The sequence below is a fragment of the Rissa tridactyla genome, chromosome 5, assembly GCF_028500815.1.
Source record: "Rissa tridactyla isolate bRisTri1 chromosome 5, bRisTri1.patW.cur.20221130, whole genome shotgun sequence".
Classification (NCBI taxonomy): Eukaryota; Metazoa; Chordata; class Aves; order Charadriiformes; family Laridae; genus Rissa; species Rissa tridactyla.
The window spans coordinates 37,244,500-37,263,481 of record NC_071470.1 but is presented as its reverse complement, the minus strand read 5'-3'; the positions used below and the strand labels follow the sequence as shown (position 1 = coordinate 37,263,481).

The window sequence follows — 18,982 nt, the reverse complement described above, 5'->3', positions numbered from 1 at the left end:
GTGATCCACCAATTTTTGGAAATACATACAAGCTTTGATGTTCTGCATTAAATTCAGGTATAGACAGTTAGTGCTTTATTAACCATCGATATTTTATTTAAAATCTTGTGTCTAAAGCTGGGATCTTTGCCTGAGAATACTTCTACTCCTTGGCAAAGCTAGAAAGTCAAGACTATGTATCTTGATATAGGTTTGTGGCAAATGCCAAACGTGTTCCTGCCTGATTTTGTCATGTCAGCTGCCATTCTGCCTAAAGAACTGTTGAGGAAATGAGGCATATTTTGATTGCAAAATACTAAAGTATTAATTCAATTATCATACCACTAGAGGTACCCTCATAAGATAAGGTTAAGATAAGATTATTAGAGATATAAAGAAATTAAGAAGACTGAGATTTACTTCAAAGAAGGCATATCCTTTTATATAAATTTATATTTGTTCACTTAGATTAAGATGGATTCAGGAAAAAGGCACTGAGCTTGTTCATTAACCTGCATTATAGAACAAAGGATCTTCCCATTACTGTTACCTTGCTTCTTGATTCAGTCTTGTCGTGAATTGAGTACTGGAAATTTAATGAGGTTTTCACTATCACAAATACTCTGAAAGTTTTGTGTAAAAAATACTTATCTGTTTTACTACTGGCATTTTTACTAGCTTGCCAGTGATCTTTCTGGCTTCTGCTGGGCCTGCTTAAAAGTGTATTCATATATGATGATCTTCATAGGTCTTGCCAGGGATGACAGACTTGACCATGACATATTTTCTTATCCCAGATTTCCTAGGAGGCATCATTTAATTGTTAGCCAGGTTATTATGTCACCACGTACGCAACTGTCAGCTGTTTTTTATGGGAATTAAATATTTTAGTTCTTGTAAAATGCGATTTCCTTAATTTTGTGTTTTTCTTTGACATATCACTTCACACTTAACTATAAATAATAAACTACTTAGCTCATACATATCAATAAGAAAGTCTGTTAGAAGTGAGAGATTGCTTGCTTAATACCAACAAGTACTTTGGAGAACATCAAATCCCCTGACAGATGAGTGTTGCCACAAGGATTTATTTTGTTCAGGCTTTAACTAAAATAGCTTCAGTTTGCGTTTTGCTATTTAAGGATATTGAAGTAGAAGGTTATAGCAAAATGATTTATAGATAGTAATTGCTTTTCCCAGCTTACCTATTTCCATAAATGAAATCACAGATTCAATTTGTACTTGATCTTGAGCTCAACAATGTCATTATTTGTATATTCATCAGTTTAACAAGAAAGTAAAGTAGTTTTCTTTTGTTCCACCACAAAATATTTAAAAGTTTTAGGACACACGTTGGTGTTGATTTTCTCCTCATAAGATACACAGAAATGTGTTTCTATACTTGGAGTATTTAGATTGTTAATTAAAAGAAGCATCTGAATTTTAAAGCGGTAAGGGAAACATAGCAAAGGTACATGTTCTTACACTGTATTTTTATATGCTATGTAATCCGCATCCTACAACAGGGGAATCAGAAAAAATGTTGAGTCCCGCCTTGTATCTGGAAGCTGAATCTTAATTAACTCATCTTTAGTTGCAGGGATAACAAACAATCAAATCTGTTATTTCACTAGTTTCATTAGACAAAATCACGTTGGACTGAAGGAACAAGAAATATCATTTTTTGACCAGTCACTATAGAATCAGTGTTCACAGTGAATGTCAGAGCACTCTGGTGTAAGTTATGCAACTTAGTTTATTTTCTGGTAGTGAAATGAAGAACAGAAAAAAATAAGCACTTTAGGTAAAATCATATAGCCCAAATCAAGACAAGAAGATTGCCGGGCAACTTCTAAAGCTGAACATGGAGCTTAGCACTTCGTGAATCTAAGCAAGTTTCCAATCCTGTGCTATAAATAGATGAGTTACTTAAAATGATAGACGGACTTATTCTAAACAAAACATTTCTTACAAAGACATGGAGCAAAGGAAGGAGTTATGGCAGGAATGCTATTTCCAAAGTGGCTTTAAACCCTTTACATTATTCTCCAATGCCTTCCTTGCTAATGTCACTAGTAAAAGAGAATTTTCCTGAATATCTTTCCTTCCCATTGCTTCACCGCTCTCTTTTGCTGTCTAAGTTGTTCCTTTGTTGGCTCCCCAGGTTGTCCATACTTCAATCGCAAGCAGACCAACAGACCAGTCTGAGAACTGTTGCATCGTATGCTTGGTGTCACAGCTATTTAGACGCTTGAAATTTCTTTCAATTACCCAGGTTTATTGGAATCTGTTACTGTGGTCTGCTAGCCAAAACAAGGACTTTACTAAAAAATAATAAATTGCTGGCTAATATTATTTGCATGGTAATTGCTTTGCAGTGCCTATTAAATCAGTGTTTCTGGCACAGCTTTGTGATGGCAGAAGTAGGGATATTAATATACTACGACAAAAAGCTTTTCTCATTTTCTGTTTTTTAAATTAATTACTATTTTCCCATGATGGGGGGGTTGTGTGGGAAATGTATCCATTGTTACCCTCAGCTTCGTGGGATTTTGATCAGGGCCATAGCATGGGCTGGAAAATCGGTGGTATTTGCAGATATTTAAGGAAATATTTAATGGGACAGAGTCAGCTCCGCTGCAGACTTCTGGTACCTTTGTGGCCCAGCTGATCAACACAGGAGCAGAAAATCCAGCCTGTTTCCAGCTTGAAAATGGCTGATGACATGTGCCGTTCATCAGTCTGAAATACCTGCCATGCGTCCTCAGCTCAATTAATCTGCATGGATGCTGGACATCCAAAACCTTCAGACCACACTGGATTTACTGTCCTTGCCTTCATTACCAGTCGAGCACATACACAGTCATTTTGAGACATCCAGATGAAATGGACTCTCTGGCCATACACTGGGTGACAAAGGTGTCCATATTTCCATTTGTGATTTGCAGGCAAGAAATACATAAGCCTCAGATAACTCCCAATTCAGGATGTATAAAGCAACGGCTATCTCATGGTTTGTTCTCAGCTTGATTTCTCCCTTCAGAGCGTTAATGGCGATTATATAGTGGATATGTTGTCTGGGAAGAGTCATCTGAACCTGACTGCATTTGTTAGGCCTGGTCATAACTCCTAGTTGGTTTTAGTAAGCATTTGGTGAAGTTTGGGACTGTGAAAAATAAACTTACAGTAACAATTTTTAATGTTATGTAACTTATCCTGATTTAAGCATTTCTAAAATGCTTCACACCAAAGCTCTTTTGTCTGCAGTGCATCATTGCATACCATTATTTTAGGTGCCATGATTTAAAAATGTTACTGTAAAGACAGTATGTCACATTTTCTATATGATTTTTTTTTTTCTTAAGTGCTCACAGGACTCGCTGCAATTTGTAGCTAGAGTTTAATTAATTAATAGGCATATGTAACTGTCAATCAATAATTTAGATACTTCTGGCTCACAGTTTTTGGAATGGAGCTTGGTTTAGGAAGAGTGAACAAATATACCATTCCATCTGTTAGCCAAACCACCTGGCACAAAATCATTTGGGGCATAATTATGTAGTTGGCAAGAGTTTCAAAAAATGTGGTTTCTAGAGTTTTAATCCCAATTGATGCTTTACTTTGTAGTGATGGAAACCTGACTAATGCATCAAGAACCAGTACTTTTTTTCACACCTCTGAATAAAATAATTTGTGTTCACCTTGTAAAAAATGCCTAACATCGACGAATATAGGAACTAAGAGACAGGCGTGAAATAAACCTGAGAGCATAATCACAACTGATTCAGAGCAACTGAAGCTGGTCTGTTGTTATAAGCAGTTGAAAGGAGTCACGTAGGAGTTGCATCATTGTCCTCTTAATCTCTGTAGGAAGAAGCTTGGGACAATATGGGAAATGATTTTTCCTTCTTGATGGTAGCGCGAATGTTTTTCTTAACTCTGGGTTTTACAAGATTGCTACATCTGCAAATCTATTTTCCCATTCTTTCAGTAATAAAATTTCTTCTTTAATCCTCTGGAAGCAGAGTACACGCATAAGACACTTAGCAAATTATATTTGAAATATAAAGAAACTTTCTCTTTTTAACTCCTGGAAGAGGAAAACAAACTCATACAAGGTTAGCTGTAAGTTAGATAAAACTTCTGAAGTAGAAGCAAATAGATACACTATTTAAAAAGAAAAATAAATTGTTCCAACTAAGTTTTGCAAACAGTCTTTATGTGTACAGTTGAACATCATGCAGAAATTGAACAAAAGTGTGTATACACTCTATGGTAAAGCTGCGGCAAGGCTGATTTATGGGTGTGAGGTGAGTAGTGTTTGTAAGGCACACCAGGAGACTTAAGCAGGTAGTTAGCATAAAACTTAGTCCTTTTTACTAAAATCAGTGAGATTTCTAACAGAACCTGGACCTTGCAGATTTTCTGCTTGCTGTTGTTCAGAGCACATCATCAGACATGAACAACTTGCCATTCTGTTTGTTACAGAAAGACAAAGACAAAAATATGCAATTGAAAATGCAAAGAAATGAGATTATTGAAAAGGGGTCTTATTTATGAATAAGAAACACCTGCTCAGAATAGTTTGCTTTGTTAACATTTGCTTCCTCGTGGTATATCATTGGCATGCCATATTTTAGTGTCTGGGGAGAGACCATCCTTAGTTTTAATTCTTTACATGGTTAAAGTCATTCAGTTATCATTCAGTTTAATTAAATGGCTTTTAAGATTTAATTTTAGTGAAGGGAAAAATGATCTATCATTAAAATTACCATTGAATGTTTTCTGGGTTTTGGTTTGGTTTTTGTTTTTTTATCGTGGCAGATATTGGGGAAGAGCCTTTGAGATAACTTTTATAATAAAAAAAGCTTCTGGTAGTCTGTAAAATGTGTTATCTGTAATGAAAAAAAGAATCATTGATGTTGTTAATTAATAAGTAATGAATTAGTCTGGAACCTGACACTTAATTTACCCTAGTAATGGCATTCATGGGAAATCACAGATTACACTGGGTTTCCGTTCTGAAGAATCCACTTTTCTTCAATTTGTAGAAACTTCAGCTAAAAATCAGGGTTTGTGTTTGTCTACTAAGGAGAAATCTAGGGGGAAAAAATTATTATTTGACAGAGTAAGATTGATAAGAGTAAGTTCTATGTATGAATATATGCACTTCTTATATGAAACTAAGCATATATTGCACTTAAAAAATAGGTAAAGAATTCTCACCCAGTATGAGGTGCTTGACCAAATACTCCAAGTCACTTACTCACAATCACTTCTGCAATTGCCAGAAGTATGTATATGCCTGTATATGTAAGTATTGGTGGAAAAATAGATGTCCTCAGTGGATCAATATGAATGTCTTCTTTCCGTATTGAGCAGAGAATTAGTTTTCTTTACGTTTCCCTCTAAGCATTTCCTTCTACTTGCACCCATCCTTATGGTACTCGAGTGCCTTTTTTTTTTTTATTTGTCTGTACAGTTCCTTATACTCTTTATTCTTGAAACTGTCTCGACAGCAAGCATTATGAAAACAAGAGCTGTCTGAAATTGCATCAGTATCAAACTTGCTCTGACTGTGGATAGTAAAGAATTAATTTTGTGCTGGAAGAGCAAATTACTTCCATTATTATATACAAATAATTTGAATAATCTGTTTTCTTAATATTTTTAATTAGGTAAAATTATTAAGACACGTTGGAAATGGGTTCATTTTTTAAATTTAAGACATGAGAAGTCAAACTGTGCCTTGTTTGTTGTGTTACTCTTTAGTTTCAGTTGAAAAAATTAACAGCAACATATTAAAATTAACAGAAAAGTGCTATCTCTGAATTCCATGTAAACTAGTGTCCAGTCTTTGCCAAAACCCACTGCAAGATACAGCAAGGCACAGTCTTAGATGGTTAACAGGTAATTTCAGAATAACCTGTAGAAGGGCAGTAATTTTGCTTTAGTTATTAAAATGCATACAAGAGTGCATAGTGTGTTACAAGAGTTAATTAGAAACACATTCTTCTTGGGCAATTTCTTAACAGATTACATGTAGAAAAGGTTACTTAATTTGTCTGTCTGTCTGATACATAAATTAACCTAGATCTAAAAAAAACACTAGTAAGGATGGCATTTGAAGCAGAGATTGATAAAACTGAAGTGATGGAAAGATTTTACAAGAGAAAAACATAATCCCTTGCTACTTCTCATCTTCCCTACAACCACAGCCTGGTACACTGGAGTTTATTGGCTTGAGGATGTAGTAGGTTCCTGTCACCAGATTTCCTTTTTTTTTTTTTTTTTTTTTTTTTGATATAGAACAGGACCTTGAACAAAACTTGCAGTCCAAACAAGGCATTTGGCATTACCTCAACCAGAAAGAGAGCACAGCTCCTTTTCAGGTCTCAGCAGCACCCCTCAATGCAGCCAGTTTAGCACTTCAGCTGCTTTGCACCACAAAAGGTTCTAAGGGGATGTGAAGGGTTTGCCTGGCCTTAGTTTCTCCAGGTGTCTGTAGTTGTGCGCATTGGTTGGAAACACTGATATTCAGTGACTGCTCTGTAAATAGGAAATTGAAAGGACCGTTTCCACTGCATGGTGTGCCTTGTCCCAGATGCTGTTCCTAAAAAAAGCATTTTATTTTTTTTTAATCTAAACAATTTTAGGGGTATATGTACAAAATGAATTCAGTGTTCCCATTTCTGTACAACAGTTCCTTTTTTTAATGCCTATTTTTTGCATTGGTGATGTCTTTATACATTGAGTTCCAAAGTTTATTTTTTAATTTATGATTATTTCTGATGCTAGCGTGTGTGCATGGGTCCCTGCCACACTCCATATCCTCTTCTTGCAGGTAGATACAAGCATATCACAAAAAAACCAAAAAAATACAAAAAAAAACCCCCAACCGACCAACCAAAAGACCAGCCAACAAACCTCTGCTGCAAAACAGCTTCTGCACTAAGTAATGACAAGAAATAACGAAGGAGTACAGCAGGCAGTTTAATGATGAATAGCAAATAATAATATAAAGTGAAGGAACATAAAATTGTGAGTGGAATAAAAAAGAGGGGGTGTGTGCTTGTTTTAAAATGAATTGCCAGTGTATTGCCTTCCCTCTTTGTGATTTTATGTTTGCAATAGCCCTATGTGGACTGGCCACTAGAGGGGGAATGGATACACATTTTGCTCTTAAGCTGCAGTTGTAGGTCCAGTTTCTTTGCCTCTTTCCTTACACACAAACTTTCCCAAATCATTCATCCTTTTACTTGTCAGTAGCTTAGCCTTAACTAGCAGTTATGCCCTTTCCTAACTTATCCTTAACAGAACTGGGGACTGTTTTCTAACTGAAGGCATAGTAGTGATTTATATCAAGCTATTTAATTTCTTGAGAGGTGTTCCGTTAGGTACACATTTGAGAATTTATTCCACTTCTCTTTTTTTCCTCCTTCTTTTTTCTCTGCGCACTGAGCAGAAGTTTTCAGTGCAATGTCCAGAAAAATAGTTGTCCAATTGTTGCATATTACTTACGTCTCCAAGGCATGGATGAACAGTTTTCCCTATATCTTGACTTTTGCTTTGTATTTGACAATTCCGAATTTCATCCATCACAGCTTATGTAATCTTCAGCTTTTGGAAGTCCCTTTACACATGCTCATGATTTTCATTACTTTTTGTGATATAAATAATCTGTCATTTGAAAAATGCCATACGTTTTCTGATTGTAACTAGGATGATTCAGCAGCCCTGGCCTTGGGACCATACTGCGCTCCGTTTTTTTCACTGGATTGAGTAAAAAGCCACTGTATTTTTGGCTGCCTATCTAGTTTGCTATGACCATGGAGCTTGTCTTATTTAGGAGAAACTAAATATCTCTTTAAAAGTCCAAATGTAAAATTGTCTTTTTGTACACCACTTTGTAAATATTATTATGGTAGTCCAAAAGTTCAGGACTGCAGGCTGTTACAGAAGCATGATGTTACTTCACAGACAATCAGTCAATTTATCCCTATTGTGTGGTATTACAGACCTTAATAAATCTTGAAATGAACTTAAGAGCTACTGAGATAAGACTTACCGGTCTGTTATGATCATCTGTAATCAGCTCTAAACTAGAGGAAGGGCAGTTTATTTTAGTTATTCAGGTTTTGGTGCAATAGCTACTTTTACTAGAAATCTTCATTTTTTTACTAGCTGTTCCACTTCATTTTTACTTTTATTAAAAAAAAAAATTATTGGTAAACACCATTTGGATGTCCTGATTTGTTGTTCTAAATGCCCTAGTGCTTTAAACTCCCTAACTTTTATTTCCCAATTGCTAACATCTCCATTACCTGGAAACAATAGATCTGAGATAGATTTTAGTGTTTGTTTCAAGTTTGATTTTCCAGGAGTTATTCGTCAAATCCTCATTAAGAGTCATCATTAACAGCCATAGCTTGACTCCTCTGCTAATGAAAAATGACAGATTTGGGCTAGAATATTCTACATAATGGGAAAACATAACCAGGGAAAAAAAAGAAAAGTTTTCAACTTCTTTTTAAAATGAAAGATACACAATGTAACTTCATAAAACTACTTAGGGGAACTTTTTGGGAAGATCTGCATTCCACCAACTAAAATTAACCTAATGTAATCCCTAACAGTTTCTGGAATCACAGAAATACATTCACAAACCGAATACAATAGGGTTTACTTCAGGCTGGAAGTGCTACCCATCGAAGTAACAACTATTGGTTTAGCATACGTAACATAAAGTAAAAAACACAATCTCCAATGGTCCAGTTCTGTACATAACAGCAATAAAATAGTTAAAATTTTTTTAAAACATACCAAAAAGCCCATCATGACAGAGCAAAGGTGGACAGAGGAATAAGCTGGGAGTTCAGCTTCATGGGGACTTCATGGATTGCTGTTTCCCCCGCTGCAAACCCGTGTTTGTATATACTCGTTTTGCCATCAAATACCACCCCAGTGCTTTGCTTTCCCTTGATGAGTTTCTCCTATGTTGGTTATCACCTAATTCCCTTTCTGATTGATCTCTGATGGGCACTGGCCCCTTTTCAATTTTCCCCTTTATTTTTTAGCAGTGATTTTCTCTATCCTGTGTAATTCACCGTTTTGCAGTCAATGTTCAATGCTTTCCGTCTTCTGCAAGCTTAAGCATTGTCCCATGCAGTGTTTTCTGTTTTGTGGGGTTTTTTCCCCATAGATTGTATGTCAGATGCATTTCTTCTACTCGTTTATTGTCTCCATTATTTCTTTGTCTTTCAGGCCATAGGATTCACATTCAATTTATTAGACTACAGCAATTACATAATAAATTCATTACATCCAGTTGTTGTTTGGGAATTTGATCTGACAGTTGCATTGGGTTCTGGGCTGTTTGTAAAGGTAGCTACAGCGCAAGGGGAAAGTTTGTGAAGATGGAGGCAGCTGCACATGCCAGTAAAGAAATACAGAATGTCCAATATGGAGTGACATTTACATGAAATTAGGGTAAACATTTGACATGCAATGGCCTCTTTAGCATGGGGATTGCAAACCTTTTAGCAGCAGCCACATATTTCTGTTTGCTGTTGAAAAAATTGCTTTGGGAAATAATCTGGATCAGAGAAGTAAATTTTCTGTCAAGGTAAACTTTAGTAAGGAGCCAAGTTTAAAAAAAAAGAGGGGAGGGAAAAAATCCCTAGGTGGTTTATCTCATTATTATTAACATTCTTTAATATTTACCAGGCTCTCTTAGCAAGCCTGACTGTCAGTAGAGGCACTGAACTACAGAGACAGATTCAGGTTTACTCCCGGGAGCTTACTCCACCTCTCGTCTTGCAAAGAGGTTTGATAGCAGGTGTGTTTCAAAGGGTTGACAGTCCTTAAAAGAATGAAAACTTCTGGAATTCAACAGTTGTGGACTGTTGTTGCAGTTTAGTTTGGGATTTTCAGGGTTTCCCTCTTCCCTCCCCCCCTTTTTGATTCACTCTGCTTGTGAGGTTCTGGGAATGAAAAATGGGAGAGGGGGGTAAAAAGGGATAAAAATTAGAGGGAAAGTATATATTTTAAAAGATATTCAGAAATCTGTTTCCAGTTTGAGTCCCCCAGCTATTAGGAGGATGTTTGCTTGTATCTTATTGTAACCACTAGGGTACAGAGGTGTGCTACTTCAGGGAGGTTTTGTATATATAAGCTGCATCCTTCATTGGATAAACCCTTAAATCAATTTGATATGTCCATGCATTTTTTTTTAATCTCAGATTTTACTGAAAATACAATTTTTAGTGCTCTCTCCGGTGTCGTGCTCCGATTTGCTATTAGGAGGAAGATACATCACGAAAAAGGCCAGAACAAAGTTTGTAATAAATGAACGACCCGGCTTACTGTCTAACCATGTCAGTCAGAGAAATCTGCTGTGCTAAAAATGGTAATTCAGTGATGAAGTAGATTTTTATACTTACCCGTTACCTTTGAAATCTTGGATTTAGTCTTTGTTAGCTCAGAAATGGAACCGAATTGGTCATGTTCCCATAGCACCCGTGTTGAAAGACATCTTTCTGGCGGTAGTCACTGTGTCTGGTGAGGATGTGAAGAACATGAGAGCAGTGAAATGGTTTAAAATAAAAAGTGCCTTAGCAGAATAGTAGGTGCTCTTTGCAAAGCACAGGCTCACATAATATTATCCTTTGGCCACTGCCAATTTTCTCTAATTTCTATAAGTGATGTACATATCTGGATTTTGGGGAAGAGAGGTGGAGGAAAAGGTGAAAAGCTGATGTTTATTTTACACTGAGTTTCTTCTCTTGTAATACAAATCTGAGTACTTTGAACTCAAACTCCATTCAGTGCAGCCTGTTACATTTGACTGTCTCACCAAACTATCACACCAGCAAAAGCGAATAAGAACAGTAATTGGTTTAAAGGCTGAATAATTGTGTCTGAATGACAACAAGTGACGTTATCTTTATAACAAAAACAATTGCCCTGTTCTCACGGAAATACAGGTTTCATTGCAAATGTGTTCACTTTAAAGCAGACACACCGCAATAAAATTGCAGTGCTCTGCAGCATTCATCTTGGATCTTCACAGCCACCCACCCAATTACAGGCTGTGTCTTGCCAGCAGAAGATTGTTGCTTGGTTTCTGTAATATTTTTGTAGCTGTGCTTTCCTCTACATAACTTTACAGGTAGACTGCGCTTACTCCTTTCCTTTCACCAGGTTTTTCTGCTGTAAAAAAAAAAAAAAAAAAAAAAAAAATTGGCTGGTATGGAAAGTCTTTTGCATGGCTCTAAACGTGATATTTTTTTTTATGTGGAATACACTCTGAATAGTTGTTTCTAATACCTTAATGGCTCTGGTTTATGTCAGTAATTACATGAAAGGTTAATCTTTAAATCACCGGCATATCCTAAATTCCTAATCAACTTCATACTTGGAAAGGAACCCATATAAATGCTCAATTTGTTAATATTAGAGTGGTTTGAGCAGGTCAAGGAAAAGCGTAACCTTGGTGCATAATGATAAACTGAACACAGCTAAAGTATCTCAGATCTGTTTGTCATAATAGCTGTGAATATGAAAACTGAATATAAGGGAGAATGAGTGTGGATATAATTAGCAGGAGAATCTGCTATGGCTCAAGATCACCCCTCTCTCTAACAGAGGGTTTCTTAAGGGATGGGGAAACAGAAGAGATATTTTGGGTAGAAAGGTCTGATTTTCTAGAAAGTCTGTTGTGAGCTGTGACTAGGGTAGCTAAGAAGTCCAGCCAAAAAAATTAGGGGAAGAGGCACAGTGCTGGAGTTCAGCGAACAAAATGATGGATGAGGGGGACATTGTGCTCCCAGGGAACAGGGAGGCGGCTGAGGAAATGACGGGGTTGCGTGCGTGTGTGTTTGGGAAAGCATGTCCGTCTGCGCCTCTGTAAATGAGAGTGTTTGTGTGTGACTGTGAGTTTGAAAAGACAGGGAGAAAAAGAGAGGCAGAGAGAGATGCTGGGTATCTTTCTTAAATCTCTGCTGTTGTCCTTGCCACAGTTTCAATGTGGGAGGTGAAGGCACTGAGAAATCTTGTTTTCCGTGTGTGCCCAGTGGTCCCCTTGCCTTCTCACCGGTTCTGGTCTTCCCTTTCATCCTGTTCCTTCAGCCTTTCCTTTTCTCTTTCTTGCTCAATGAAGCTATTTAGTGTTGTACCCTCCTTGCCAGAAGCTGTTTCATCCCTGCTTGCTCAGTTTTTAAAACTGCTTTCTCCACCCACCTTCAGTCTTGGCTTTTCATCTGTGCTAGTCCTTTAGATTTTTCATCTTTAAAAAAGAAAAAGCAAAGGGAGCGAGCAACAACCTGATTTAGTTGTCGTTACTCCAGTCTTTTCTCTCATCTTTTGTCTCTTCTCCATTTCTTTTATTATTATTACTGTTATTATTGTTATAGCACAAGAAATAAGCTTCCTAGTTTAATACTCCTTATTTGCCGTTCTGAATGCCATTGGAGAAGCTGAGGGGAAAGGGAGGGGTATTCAGGGTGTCCTTTTGCTACTAATGCAGAAAAAGACACATACAAGAAACAAATTTAGTCCATCTCAAAAGCAAATGTGGGGCTTTTTATCAAAACCAAAGAAAAATGATCAAATAGGCTCATTTCAAGTGCCCCTCAAAGTCTTAGCCATAAAAACATACAGAATATATTAAAGCATACAAAAATATGCTGAGGTATCATTAATGATCTTTCTGTGGCAAGGCAGTTATGAACCAGGCGTGGGACTGCATCTTCAGACTGGTACAGAGCATCTAGCTATTGCTGTGCACATGGAGGAACAGAGCATCCCCTTGGCCTAACCCCCTGCAGTACTCAAACAGCGTGGTAAAGGAGGGAATTTGCAGCTTTAACACAGAATTTCTTTGTATTTTATATATTCAGGGCAGAAACAGAATGTGGTACATTAGCATTGATTCTGTGGTTTCATATAACTTTTTTTTTTTTTTTAAAGTAGTACAGAAAGGAAGGAAAAAGACAGAAAGGAAAATAAATCATCCCTTATATACATTCAAAGCATACACAGCAACAGTTCCTTCATCACTGGGTGCACTGTGAGTGTGTATTGATGTTAGCAGCAAGAGATTGCATATTAGAGATCTATAACACTGGTAGTGTTAACCATCTTCAAAAAAGGTAGTTCTTTTGCTTGCATTTCTCCCTGTCTTGTATGTTAAAAGACACTTAAATAAAAATAAAATAATATTAATTACCTAATCATAAAAAGATTAGTCCTATTAAGTGGAACATTAAAAGAGGAATATTTAAAATATTTTCATCCCTTCGATATTCCCCAAGCATCTTCTGAACAACAAACTGTCACAACTAACCCCGAAAGCATCTTTTTGTTATTGTTGTTCCTTTTCTTTTTTTTTTGAAGCCATTTCATAAGCCAGAATAAGGGCATCATCAGAGAGGGAATGACATATCTCTGGACAGTTGGTGAACATGAAATTTGGAAGAAAGAGTTAGGGAAAATTTGTCCCTGCAGTTGCTATAAATACAGTACAAATATAACAACTCTCATATATACTAATGCGAGCAGCCTGGAGCAGGATGAATAACTGGATTTGCACTAGCTGTATTGAAATGAAACACTTGCTCCTTTATTTCTTTACAGTCCATATATTTTTCATGCAAACTTTCAGGTGTGGAGTACCTTCCTGCCATGTAATAGCAGTGACACCCCTCTTTCCACCAGTAGATATTCAGACGGTATCCAGATCTCCAGATATCCTCTGGAGATCATGAGGAGCTTGTCTCCAGAAGATACTCCCCTTAGAAAAGATTTCTGAATGAGGATTTTGAAATGTATTGTTTTCTGAAATTTAATAAATGCTGTGCTCTATATGGAGGATCCATCCATCATCCTGCTAAGGGTGGCAAGTCATTGGTGGTCATTACCTCTCTTCAGGAGAAATGGCAACAGGCAATACCAAAATCAGCTCTCACTTAGGAAATCACTGCACCTTTAAAGAAAAATGTTCTGTTCAGTTTACTTGAGCTGTCAATGCAAGATGCATGAAGCACAGAGGTGAATAAATTCCAAAGGCGGAATTGCTCACGTCTTTGCAAACATAGCTTGAGGTTGCTAACACCAATAAACAGCAGGAATAATTTCAGAGGGGTGCAATCACTAGTGTGTTTAAAATACAACCCACAAATATGCTAAAAATACATAGAAATACAACCACAGGATGATTGTGTGTCAGTATCAGTCTTGCATCAGATTTACAGGGGTAAAACCACGACCGCACCAATACGGTTCCTCATAGCAACAGGGGGGTCGCTATAGAAATAAAGCTAATTCTTTTTTTTTTTTTTTTTACTGTATGCAGACAATATTGTAACAATCTTGGGTGGGTTTGGAAGTTTCCTGGCAACTAGCTGCATTCAGTCCTTCTGGTTGCGGTGCTGTATGTTGATTTGAGGAACGTATAAGTAGTCCAAAGTTAGAGAGCCAATTTTTCACGGTTAAATTCCCTATTGATTTCAGAGAAGGGTTTAATGGGGAAAAGACATACATTTTGGCCCTCAGTTAGAATGGCATAAAATATTTTCTCATAAAATGTCATCGGGCACCCAAAGAAACAAGGGGCTCCTTACCTACTCTCTGCCCTCACTGTTAGGTTCATATCTGGACACTCAACCCCTCAGGTCACTTGGGAGTTCCCGGATGGATCAGGCCCTTATGGGTTTGAGGCATAGAAACAGAAATGTGCATTTGTTTCAAGAGAGAAGAGCCTAGTTCTAACAGTGCCAGTTTGTTTCAAAGCTGTGGGTGAATTTTTAGTGACTTTAGTAAAAAAGCAGTTGATTTTCATCAAATTTTCTATGAAAAAGTCCTCTCCCAATACATAATCTCATTGCTTTCACAGATGACATTATCATCTCACTAAATAAAAATTTTGATTTAAAAGCTATTGTCATATTTAATATTAAACAGGATGAGATGTACCAAATAGAGGAAAATAAGTTCTGACTCCTTAAAAATGGTATCAGTCAGAAAAAAAATTTAAATTCACTCCTTGTGTTTAAAATTAATGCCTAAAACCTACTATGCAGGAAAAAAAAATGGTTTGTTCTGTGCCTATTCTCTGCGTTTATAAGTCTGCTGTAGCCTTTTAAGAGTAGGTGGTACTTTGATGCTATAAAAAAAGAAAAAAACCTTTGTTAAATTAAAATATATGTTAGATTTCTGATTTTTTCCTCTATTGGTGGTAACCTAAGGATAGAGAAATACGTACAAAGCATAAAAATGTTACCCAATTCATTATCTGTAACATTTTATTAGCATGTAATGCTGTATGAAAAAAAATTCAAGATGCTCTGCCTGATGTTATAAAACTACCTCATCTTCATTAGTATGAGAGGAGTTGTTGAAAAGATCAATCAGTAGGTTGTTCACATACTGGAATGAAAAATCCGAAATACAAGGAAAGGAAGCCTTTATTTAAGGGCAGTCAAATAAAACAGCTGTGTGATTCTACATTATTAAATCAGTGCTCATATCCATCAAGTCCATTTATCAGTCATTAGTAAGGAGGGTTTGTATACTTTCAGCCTCTGCAGAAATTTTAGACTTGTTTTGTTAGTGAAGGCTGGTGGTGAAAGTAAGGGACATGAGACAGGCTTTGCTAGCAGTTTCCTAAAGGACCCAGAAGTATGTTCTAACAACTCTCTGACTCTGACAGTGTTACAGCTGAGGTTTTACTCTTGCAACACACACAGGTTTCACCACTAAGAACCGAATAGCTTTTGCTCTTCTCCATTCACCATGGCACCACAGTGCACAAAGCAAGGGTTTCTTTGCTCTTGGTATATATCAAAACAAGGATAATAGTGGGAAATGCTAGTAAAAGCCCTTAAATTTAGATTTTTTTGTCTTTCTTGTTTAAAAAAAAAAAGATGATAAGCACTTTTTTTTTGGCAGTGTTTTGGTTTGACTTTTGTTGTTTGCTGTTTTTTCTTTTGAGTAAGACTTTGCAATATGATCAGGTTTGATACAAAATACTTTTAGGGGTTATGATGCAGTTTTTACGGATCTTAAAGCAACTAACAAGTGAACTGTACTTAAAAATCCTCAGAAATCCTGCCCCAGGGACACGGTCAAAACTTTAGCCTTTCTGAGGTGCACTGGCTCCTTGTTGTACTGACATCCAGTTACAGGTAGCACATTAACAAAAATAGAATTTCAGTGTCATGCTTCATATCTTCAGTAACATGATGTAAGCGAATGTGTACTAATTACAATGGGAAGCCATCTGGTTAATTTTAAGCTTGCTATTTTACGTGGCTTCTTTGCTCCTAGACTTTCATTTCAACACTCAGTATGAAGAGAAAAAGAGGTTAAACTGTTGCATTTTGTATACAGGGAACAATTCATGTAATATACACCAGTCTGTAAAAACTGTAAATGCTATTTTTTTTTATTTTAAACAGTTTTCTTAGTTTACAAAAGATCAATAATTGGTACCTTTTTACACTCTCAGATTCCTGAATATTGACAGATCTTCAAAGGGAGTATTAGCAAATGAAATCTTAAGATTGACTGTCCTGAAGATTTTTAAGACACAATAAAGCTAAAATATCAAGTCTTTCAGACAGCTCCTCTTAACAATTTCGGCAGAGGAGCACGTCGGAAACCACCAGCAAAGCACAGCAATCCCCCCCGTGCCACTGTCTGCCTGCACGCTGTTATTTGGTTGCACACTGTTTAAATCCCCAAGGCAAATCACACCTCGCATTCCCTCGCTGGCTGCTGGTGACAGGAACAAGATCCGTACTCATTAATGATCACCAGGGCTCCCTCAATGTGGTTGGGTTTGTAATCAACGTAATACTCCTGGGCTGACATGGCAGCCATTTGATGCATGGTCTGTTTTTGCTTCTGCTTTCTGCGCTGTGTTACAAAGCACTGTCTTAGTTGCCTTAAGCTGGCTGGAAAGCACTTCCAGGAGACGTACAACACTAAAACCACGATGAGGAAGGAAAAAATCAGTGCCATGGTCCCCGTCACCACCTTGTGAATCTGAACGGCGTTCTCCGAGTTCTCGCTGGGCATGGTCACGGTTATGGCATATGTTGTTTGGTCCCCTTCGCTGTCCTGCACGTCGTACGTGGCAGTGGCAGAGCCGTAGCTGAACGTTTGGTCGCTGTTGTTCGTTACTGGGGAGAGGGTGTTAACACTCGTTGGGTCTGCCGCGTCTTCACACAAGTGAAAAGCGTACACCGCGTCCAAAACATCCTCGCCCTGTGCGTACTCAGGGGTGGCACAGAGCAGATTGCTGTCGTAGCGACCCTTGAAGTTGCTCAGCCAGGAGGCCAGGGCGCAAACGTTACGGCTGCAATCCCAGGCGTTTGCAGAAAGGCTGATGCTAGTGAGGGACTTCCAGGAGTCAAGGACTCGGGAGTCGATGTAGGTCAGCCGGTTGGAGTCCAGCTGCAGGGATTTGAGGTGAGGTACGCTTTCGAAAACATGAGGTTCGATGTATTCGATTTCGTTGCCGGAGAGATCCATTTTTTCAAGTTGCCATATCCAGTCCAAAGTGTTTACTACGATGGTAACTTTATTCCTTCGCAAGCAGAGGGAGTGCAGGGAGATGAGCCTGGGAAAATGGGCTAAATTCACCTTCACCAAGTCATTGTGCTCGAGGTGCAGCTCAGTGAGTTTGAACAAGCCTGCAAAAGAGTTTCGAGCCAGGCTCTTTAACTGATTGTATCCTATGTCTAGAAACTTCAGGCTGCGACAGTCCTGAAAAATTCTCACTGGCACGAACTTGATGGCGTTCGACCGCATGTGCAAAGTTGTTAGTTTTCTCAGCCCGTGAAACAGGTCAGGCTCCAAAGACTGTAGGTTGTTGTATGATAAATCCACACTGCGCAAGTTTGGCATGGGTCGGAAAGTGGTGTTGGGCAGTTGGGTTATTTTGTTGGAACTCAGGGTGAGCTCTTTAACTCGCCGCAATTTTTGAAAGGCATTCCCCTCCACTGAGCAAATGTGATTGTGATCCAGATAGAGCCACGTGAGCTGCATTAACCCTGTGAACTGTCCATCATGCAGCTCTGAAAGGCTGTTGTACCGCAGAGACAAGCCCATCATGCCCGACAGGTTGCGAGGCATCTCTGTAAGATTCAGTGATTCACAGTACAAAAGCCTGCCCTCACACCGACATAGCTGTGGACACCCACTATTCACGGCTGGAAGCATTTTAGAAAAGATACCCAGCGTACACAATATCAACCCCGGGGGCTTCCTCAGCAGCCAGTTTAAACAGAGACCGATAAGAAGGAAATCCATTAGCAAGAATATTTCCAAATATGCTTGAGAATGTCCATTGAATCTTTTCAAATTCTACATCATATTTTATTTAAGGGAAAAAAGCAAAAAACAAAACAAAGCCAGAAAACCAAAGCAAAACAGCAAACAGAACAAACACAGAGGCAAATATTTCACTTTACAGCATGCAGGAGCTGTGCAGCATTAAAGTTCACAGACATTCAAAGGTAAAATGATAGTGATTTTGTTCATGTTAAATGCTGCAGCAAAGAAAAAAAAATCTTTCTTCATGAAAGAATTTAATTAAAAAGTGTCTTACCCACCCTTTTCCAGAGAGTGACAACCTCCATTCAGTTGCTTCCTTTGTGTTTGGACTAATTATATGCAGAGCTAAAAAAGACCCCTCTGTGCTACAAATTCAGTCCCTTTCAATTTTGTGCAAGGCTGGCAAGCTCACAATGTCTCACTTCGCTTCTGCTCAAAGAGCGAAAGGCTTGTCCAGCTAGCTTTTTAGCTGACTCCTAGGACCTGCAAGTTTCAGAACTATGTACATGAGCTTGATCTTCTCCTTCTCCCTCTGTCCTTTTCTCTGCAGTTAACACTGTGGCGTGAAAAAAACTCCAAACTCTTTACTAACGACTCCACAGGATTTGTCAATCTGTTTAATGTCCATCATTTGCAACGACCATTGACCGGCACAACCTTTACT

General features: G+C 37.9%; 2 protein-coding genes across 3 annotated transcripts in view; one reads left to right on the top strand and one right to left on the bottom strand.

Moving 5' to 3' along the window:
• The window catches only part of CTNNA2 (catenin alpha 2), a 515,391-nt gene that overhangs the window by 330,411 nt on the left and 165,998 nt on the right, over positions 1–18,982 (top strand). The gene's annotated exons all lie outside the window — the stretch shown is intronic.
• On the bottom strand, positions 16,729–18,294 carry LRRTM1 (leucine rich repeat transmembrane neuronal 1). Its single transcript, XM_054203180.1, has one exon. The coding sequence runs from the start codon at positions 18,292–18,294 to the stop codon at positions 16,729–16,731; it is 1,566 nt and encodes a 521-aa protein (XP_054059155.1).